The sequence below is a fragment of the Procambarus clarkii genome, chromosome 56 (assembly GCF_040958095.1).
Source record: "Procambarus clarkii isolate CNS0578487 chromosome 56, FALCON_Pclarkii_2.0, whole genome shotgun sequence".
Classification (NCBI taxonomy): domain Eukaryota; kingdom Metazoa; phylum Arthropoda; class Malacostraca; order Decapoda; family Cambaridae; genus Procambarus; species Procambarus clarkii.
In genome coordinates, this window is record NC_091205.1 from 18,495,822 (window position 1) to 18,504,978 (window position 9,157).

General features: G+C 36.6%; 1 protein-coding gene across 1 annotated transcript in view; it reads right to left on the reverse strand.

Annotated features, from left to right (window-relative positions):
- Positions 1-9,157, reverse strand: part of Not1 (CCR4-NOT transcription complex subunit 1) — a 126,867-nt gene that overhangs the window by 42,137 nt on the left and 75,573 nt on the right. The window contains 2 exon segments of the mRNA XM_069305801.1: positions 772-1,071; positions 1,902-2,061. Coding sequence (XP_069161902.1) covers positions 772-1,071; positions 1,902-2,061 — 460 coding nt within the window.

The window sequence follows — 9,157 nt, forward strand, 5'->3', positions numbered from 1 at the left end:
TAAATTTATAATAAGTAATATATTCTACAGTTAATTATTTTTCTTCACCTCGAACTCGATGACATTTGGAAAAATCCTCTTCCAATTAAACCAAGATGCAAGAGCACTAGTCAGAGGGATAGAAGTCCTAAATAAGAAAATAATCAATAAAGAATATGCAGTCATATTCAATTAGACACACACAAATGAAAATCTGCTGCCAGTATACACCAATATGGGTTCAAAGAATGTACATTATTTTGGCTCCAAGTGAATAAACCTATCAATGTATCAGTTCATTGACTACCAGAAACATATCCATGCAATATGACATCTGACCATACATATATCGCTAGGCCATCTTAATGGTCTAAATCTGTATTTCAGTCATTTTGGTCAGGGATGGACACTATATACTGTCACAAAACCTATCATCTTATCTACAGTAAGGCAGCTCTCATAACCCTCTGAAGTGCCTCAACCATTTTTCTCCTTTGCACTACTCTCTCATTATATAAAATGGTTAATTTATGGTTTGTTGGGTTTAAATGGTTTGCAAATAGGTAAATATTAAAGAAATGAGAATCTGGTAATAGGTTTACAAGAAAATGTTATGGTCCTTTAATATAACATACGAATAAATGAGGGTACTATATTTTATTATTCTGTACTAAGAAGGAAAACGAGGAAATGAATACCAGGGAGAAGTATTTAATCCCTGCCATACAAAATCAATATCAAATATACTTGTGTGCCCATGAGAAGAATGTACAGAAAGGTTATAACACATACCCTGGAAAATGCTTGCAACATTCCCTGCTTGATGTTTTTGGTAATATTGGTGGCCAGATAATCTCGGCAAGTAATCATTGCCATTGCTGCAGTAAGGTTTCGAACCATATGATGTGTGGCAGCACGCATTCGAGATTCATCTGGGTCTAATGCAAAGTCCTTCTTAATGATGTGCTCTGCAGTAGTGATGGCAATCTTGATACTACGTTCCATTACTGCAGTAACAATTTCTTGGACGGCCAAGTCTACAGCATGGCGAACTAACTGTTTTACCTGTGCATTGGTTGCAATACCACAAACCTGCAATACCAAAATTACAACTAATTTGTAAATCATGTTAAACATTTAGTTTTTAGCCAGCTGTTATATGGTTACACACACCATGCAAAGACATTTTTATATACTTTTAAAATATTAAGCAAATAAATTAATAAATATAACAGCGTATCCTATTGAAAACTACCGATTCCAAAGAAAGGGCAACCTCAGAATTGAATGCAGATATTTCATATTCCTACAACGGTTGAAAATCTCTCAAAAAACACGTGAATCATTTGCACAGACATTTACGTGCTTCCTTACCTATCTATTAAATGCTACATTTGCTGCTTGCTTCTACCAAAAAACAATACGGAGAGGATGATTTCCTCAGCACGCATGCAGAAATTGGAAAATAAAAGGGAAAATGCAGGACAAATCAAGCAAAGTAATTTAGCTATTAATTTAGTCAAACCAGCTGACCACATTATTCACTGACCTACTACAAGGAAGCAGTTGAATGGTTTTACCATCCCAGAAACACATCTTCATGTGGTTAATCACACTATAATTTCTATATGTGACCTACTTTATTTTCACTACTGCTATATTTCCCCCTGCATTAAATATATTTCTAATTTTTACAGATTTATTTCCCATACTTGAAAATATCTTCCATTTTCCTTTTAGTCTTGTTTATACAAAAAATACTTTCTACAAGCTTAAGTTGACAGTACACCAAGCAGAGAACTTTGGTTTTATAAACTTTCAAGTGCTAAAACATTTACCTTAAGTAAATAATTATTGAAAGATGACAGAGCCTGGAAGACTATTTAGCACCTTAAGATGTCTTAATCTAATTGTCTACTTACCTGAGGTACAGAGACAGATATGTGAGGATCCAGACCCCTGAGAGTCGTTACATTAATATCTGAATAAATAAAACGTGGCTCTGAGGCAGGTTGCTGTTGAGCTTGGATAGGTGTGGGTGTGGTGGAGGGATGTGGAGGCAGAACTGTTGGGGGTGTAGGTGTGGCACCAACAGACGCACTCTGAACAGTTACACCAGTTGTATCAACGACAGCACCCGTTGGCACAGCTTGCGACCAGCTTGTCTTTGCTATGCAAAGAAGGGAAAGGAAGAAATAATAAAAGAAATGAACAGTATTTAATCCTTGTGACAAAGCATATTATGTAATTGAGATTATTACATTTAAACTTAATGAATTAAATTTTGTAATAGTTGCTAACATGCAAGCAGTTAAACTTTTTTAACCAATCAATAAACCTCAATTTGTTATTTTGAAACTATCTATCTATACATCCCGTTAGGTTAGTCATTAAGTAGATGCCTGCCCCTTATGCCATCACATACGATACAATGTATTATTATAGCGAAAGATGAACTATTACCCCACCCAACTTTCTTGATGTGCACTGAATTCTCTGTACACTTTATTTAGTAAGGACAAATACATATAATTCAACAGAGTACCTCCCAGTTAAATACTGTATTATGATTTTTCTTTACAAATGTAATTACTAATGAAAATATATTAATTTGTAAATATTATTATACTAAGAATTACACTCAAACATGCACAACTGTCAATAAATACAAAGTCCTATGGAACTAGATATACCAGTAGGAACTGGTAATGTACCTTCAATTGCAGTTTGTGAAACTGCCGTGACCTTGTTTTCTGTCAGGACATTTTATTAATCCATACCACTAACATTCACCTCAATACTTAAAGAACTGTGTATAGAAGTGCTTACCCACATACCACTGAGTCTGCATATTCCAATACTGTACAAATCTGGGGACTGTCTGTACTAGTTTTAAAGAATACAATTTAGGTCACACAAAACCACAAATGAAGTAAGTAATCTGGGAATGAAACTGCAAGAGAAAATCAGTGAGAGCAATGAGGAGGATTTGAACCTATGCTCTGGGTACTCCCAAGCAAATGCCTTGACCACGACATGGTAAAAGTAATGCAACCTGGGATTGAAGTGAATCCTCTAGGGGCACTGTACACACATTGCCCCATGATGTGATACATCACATTAATGTGATTTCTTTGGCTATGAAACTGCATAATAATCTTTAAATGTACACCACTACTACAACTATTCTTTCCATCACAGGCACCCTAAAATTTTCTTTACAGATGACTATTAGAAAAGAAGGCTGAAAGATTATAAAAACATTACTTATTAACTCCTTTACCCAGTTTCTCCACATTAATGGGGCAGGGAACCACGAGTCACGAGAGGGTGGCAAAACTACTGTAGGAAAAGATGGTTAAAGATATTCTGACATAAAACATTCCATTATACTTCCCACAATGGTATCACAGGTAAACAGCAGGCCACTTCATCAACTTAGTGTGAAGTATTACATCTGTAAGTTCACACAACCATTCAACTTCAATGAACTACTTCCACCCAGTACTGAACTTGCTCATTTTGTGTTAACTTCCAAACATTGTTGACTTACGCATAAATGGTGTAGAGGGAAAACTTTGCAGAGCAGGAAAGAGAGGAGTCGACTCTGCTCGCTTAGATCCTCCTGGCTGTGACAGCTGAGGTTTAAGGCGGGCAATCCGGTCTCGGTCATTCAACACATTAGCAGGCTTCAATTCCTTTAATATATTTTAAAAAATGTTTCTTAAGTCTTCATTTTAACTTTTTTGATTTTACACTCTGCTTAATCAACAGAAGAATGAAAAAATGTAGTTACAACATATTTAACATTACTGGCATTCTACCAAATCAACAAAACAAGACAGTACTTACTTCCAGATTTATCTCCAATTTGTTACACAGAACCTCAATCTCGAACTTCAGATGCAGCTTCATTTCTGGTTCTTTGTGAAGTTCAGCCAAGACATTCATGATTGCCATGGTCCATGGGTTAGGTGGTTTAAACACTCTGCTCTTGGCACAAGATTCCATCACCTTAGCCACAAAAGGAATCACATACTGCATCTCCTATGACAAACAAAAAAGCACAAACACAATGAGACAATGTCACAAAATATATACTGTTAATTCAATATTTTGTTAAAACCCAAACAACAAAAAATGTATCTTCTTTTTGAAGATCAAAATATATTGGGATGAGTTGGTAAACCCATCATGATTCTGATCTACCCAACAAGAAATCAAACCATGCCACAGTGGTAATTTATCAATCAATATAAATCCTTGCAACTAGCACAGGATATGTTTGGAAGCATTGTAGTGTATATAATCTACAAAATTTTCACATAATGAAACAGTCGTCGCCAGCCGAAAGTGTTAATAACACTTTCGCCCGGCGACGACTCAATGCCGAGTCGTCCGTAAAACAGGGGCAAGTCCGGCAAGGATTCGGCATTGAGTCCTCCGTGCGGCAACAGTAGCGGCATTTTCGGGAAAGTCTTGCTGTGGCTTTGGACATTATATGCATATACTCTTGTAGGGAATTTCATTGCAAATACATTGATACCAAAATGAAAGTCCTAGGACCAGAATTGAGGTAACAAAGTTGAAAACAGAATACCCATTTTATTGCTCTTTATTAGCGCTCACGGGGGTAATGTTCCGTCACTTTCTGTTTGCTGGGCTCTTGGACTTAATATTTGCATATACGCCTGTAGGAAATTTTATTGCGAACACAATGATACCAAAATGAAAGACCTAGAATGAGAATTGAGATGTCCAAAGTGAAGAGAGTGAAGTGAAGAGAGAGCTCTTGCCCACTCCCGGGTAAGACGCTCTCACTTTCTTCCTGGGCTTTTGGGATTTATATTCATTTCGTCCTGTAGAGAATTCTATTGCGAACACATTGATACCAAATTGAAAAACTTAGGATGAGAATTGCGATGACAAAGTTTAAAAGAATATACACTTTTCATAATGAGAGGCGCCTTGGGGTGGCACAGCGCTCTCTTTCTTGTAACCGCGGCCTGTTTTTATCACATCGGCCGGTGGAGATCGCTGCCGTTTTTTTAAATTATATGCATATAGTCCTGTTGGGAATTCTATTGCGAACCCATTGATACCAAAATGAAAGACCTAGGACGATAATTGAGGTGACCAAAGTGAAAAGACTGTAAACATTTTATCCCTCTTGAGCGCTCCTGGGTCACTCGCTCGCACTTTCTCTGTTTGCTGTGGGTGGTAAGCCGGGCTTATGGAGCCTATATGCATTTCATCCACTAGAGAAATCCATTGCGAACACATTGATACCAAATTGAATATCGTAGGACAAAAATTGAGGTGACGAGTTGAAAAGAGTACACACTTTTCAGAATTTCCGCGTGCTCCCGTGAAACGCCCAAACCCACTTGGGGTAGTGGGGAGGTTGCACGCCCGGTGAGCGAAAGTGTCAACTAAAGCTCCACATCTGTTAACATGCCTGCATTTACTACGAATCTCAAATTTTCAATATAGTATCACGATTCCATGGCTATTTTGTATATTAGCAGGTTACACTGACAGTTAGAAATAACATGGAGAAACATAATATTTTACTAATACCAACTATGATTAGTTTAATGCTAAGCAGCAAGCAATTTATTTAATACATATATGAACGATTAAACGTTTTAAAGAGACCAACCTGTAATCCCTTGTTGTAAGACTCTATAAGCAGTGACTTCATGTCGATATCAGTATGCAGAATGGGTTTATTCTTGGCTAAAGTGAGCATCCCCAACCAATGGCCAAGGTTTTTCAAGAGAGACTTATCAGAATAATTGGCAGCCGATTTATCAGCCCTCAGAAGCACCTGAACAAAAAGAAATTAATGCTTCTATTATGCAATGATTCAAAAGCATTAAAATATTTTACTCTAAATTTGAAGTGTATCACATTTGTTTAACTTCAAGAATATGAATCATGGTTGAAAGCTAACTTTCTCACCTTGATATTCCTGAGGGTCTCCCGACAAACCATGGCATTTACATTGTTCATTTTCATCTGGTCCAAAAATAAAGAATAAAGTGTGTGAAAGTTGTTCTCAATGGATGCTCGCTTCATCACTAAATACTGTGCCACCCATAGCCAATATTCCTCCCCAACCACTTCACGCAACTCTTCACACTGTAAGGATGGAAAAAAGTATAATATGCATTTCTTCCAAAATATCTAGTCAATACACTTTTTTAATACACTTCTATCTTTCAAGAATATGTAGCAGTGAAGCATAAATAATCAAGTGCTTCACTTGGCACTAATTAAGGGCTTTCTTTCCTCTCTTATACTCAAGCCGAGGCCAAGATTCCCTAAATATAAATAACTTACACACAGAGCATAATGTTGTGCTATAAACTTGTTAAGGAATATTTATGGTTTACATTTACAATACTAATGGCAACCACAGTCCATTCATGTACTTTTGAACATTATATAAACAAATAATTGAGTATACAACTTATGTTATTACCATTACTTTGTGTAATCTCCCTCTTTTGCAATATATTCAAAGTGCTACCAATCTCTTAATACTATTCCAAAAAGCAACATAATTTAAGTGCCAAATTATAAGCACTGTACTGTACAAATTAATCTTCACGTTAACAGATGATTTTTTCTTCCTGATTACTTTCAGAGTGAGCTTTCCCCCAAAACTGGTTCAAGTATAAATGAAGCTCTACTCTAGTATAAATTAAGGGTTATACACTTACTTTTTGTGGCAGGTTAACCTGTGCAAGATTATTGAAGATGAAGGCAACCTTGTCTTGCATGTGCTCAGGGGGTGGAGTGATTTTCTCTTCCTTCTCCGTGGCAACAAGAAGCGTCTCGATGTTGGTAGTAGTAATAGTTGGTTGCTGCTGAAGTTACCATCAAATTTGATTTGTTTAATTCGATTCATTTTGTAAGGTATTTATCGAATAATTATCTCAAAGAATCAAAATTGTTTTCTAGATAACGCATCATTAAAATTAAGATTTCATATATTAACAAACATTAAAAAAATAGTAGATTAACTTTGAATTTGCAGGAAATTTATTTAGCCAATTCATTAATTCAAGTGCATACACAAAACATGTGCAAACCTGCATGTGTACACAAGCAGCGAACAAAACACTGCACTGCTGTGCCCTCATAAAATTTAATTAAAATTGGGTGGAAGAGATTATGTCTAAAAAATTACACAAATATGACAAAAACCTTATCAAAACTAGTTTAAGATGGCATACACACATGTAAGCACTGCTTGTTTCCACGTTTGTCCCTTTCTCCTCATCAACTGATAAAAAATAGATTAAATATTTTCAAGGTTTCTCCGTTCATTAATACAACACAAATTTAATTGTAAATAAAAACTTTACTTACTTTGCCAGACCCAACTGCACTTGAATTATTAGGCATTGCCTGTGGTTTGGTAATTGCAGCAGTGGTAGTGGTGGTGGTTGTAGCAGTAATTGTTTTGGCCACTGATGACACAACAGTGGAGACAACTGGTGGAGGGGGAACCCCTACTGGAGTTACTGCAGCAGTCACTACAGATGTTGTCGTTCCTGGAGCAGGTGTGCTTGGAGAAACATTAATTGACGGAGGAAGGACAACACCAGAAGGACGTGTAGGTGGCTCTTGTGACTGCGTTCCATACTTGATATACTGTAAGTGCATTATAAGCAATTGTATTATGCATAGCATGCATTTATATTATATTATAATATATATTATATTATATATATATTATATAATATATATATATATTATAATATTATATATATATATATATATATTATATATATATATATATATATATATATATATATATATTATATATATATATATATATAATATATATATATATATATATATATATAAAATATATAAAACCTGTGTTGAATGTAGTGAAACTACAATTTCTGGACAAGCCCCACAAGCTCCCTGAAGCTACTATCTCTAATAGTGTGATATACTACTATGTCCCATCAATCACTATTCTAGTGGCCTATCGGGGACCATGAGCCAGAACCTGGCCCCTTTACATAGGCCCAGAAAGCAGTGGCATTTATGATTGATGTTTGGTTAATTTATTCATATCTGCTACCATTGAGGAAGGCACCCAGGTCAGCAAAACAAAACAAACCACTCCTGGCTTCAAACGAAAACACAGCCTCAAGAACGGCCTATAGAACTCCGCAACAATGCAAACGATCTTTGCATTGTTGTCACCAAAGGAACAAAAATAACATTGTGAGAGGAGCCTATGTGTCGCTTTCTAACTTCAGGCTTGCTTTTAATTATATAAATGGTGAAATACGAAAGAAACTTTTTATGACTTGTGAGATCAAAATTGGAATATGCAGCAGTTGTATGGTGCCCAAATATCAAGAAGCCCATAAATAAACTGGAAAAGGTGCAATGGCATGCTACAAAATGGCTTCTAAAACAGAAAACCAAGAGTTATGAGGAGAGACTAGAGGCATTAACCATGCCAAACCTAGAAGATAGAAGACAGAGGAGATATTATCACCACTTACAAAATAATAACAGAAATCGACCAAATTGGCAAAGAGGATTTCCCGAAACCAGCAACTTCAAGAACAAGAGGACACAGATTCAAGCTGAGGAAACAAAGGCGCTAAAAAAATATTTGAAAGTTTTCTTTTTCAGAGAGGCAGACGGTTGGAACAACCTAAGTGAGAAGGTGGGAGGCCAAAAAGAGTCGGTAGGTTCAAAGCAGTATATGACAAAGAGTACCGTGAGGGTGGGACACCACGAGCATAACTCTGGTCATGTAAATACACTACGGTAATTACAGCAACAATACAATGGGCCGAACCCCAAACCCGCCAGAACAACAGAGGCAACCCTACACACATTACCATCACACTTGAACAAGGAATGGTGCTGTTGATAACCATGGGCTGCCTCACTCTGCCCCATTAATGCAGTTGGTGTGGGAGGAAGGTCTACCTTGTTTACAAGCTTGTGTTAGTTTCGTGAAATTTTTATCATTTGTCTATATTGTTGGGGCTTGGGGGGGGGGGGGGAGAGAGAGTTCTATAGGTGGTTCTCGAGGCTGCAGTCTCATTTGAAGCCAGTAGTAGTTTGTTTTGCTTCGCTGACTTTCTTGGTTGCTTCTGCCTTCCTAACTGGTGGCCGAAATGAATTTAGC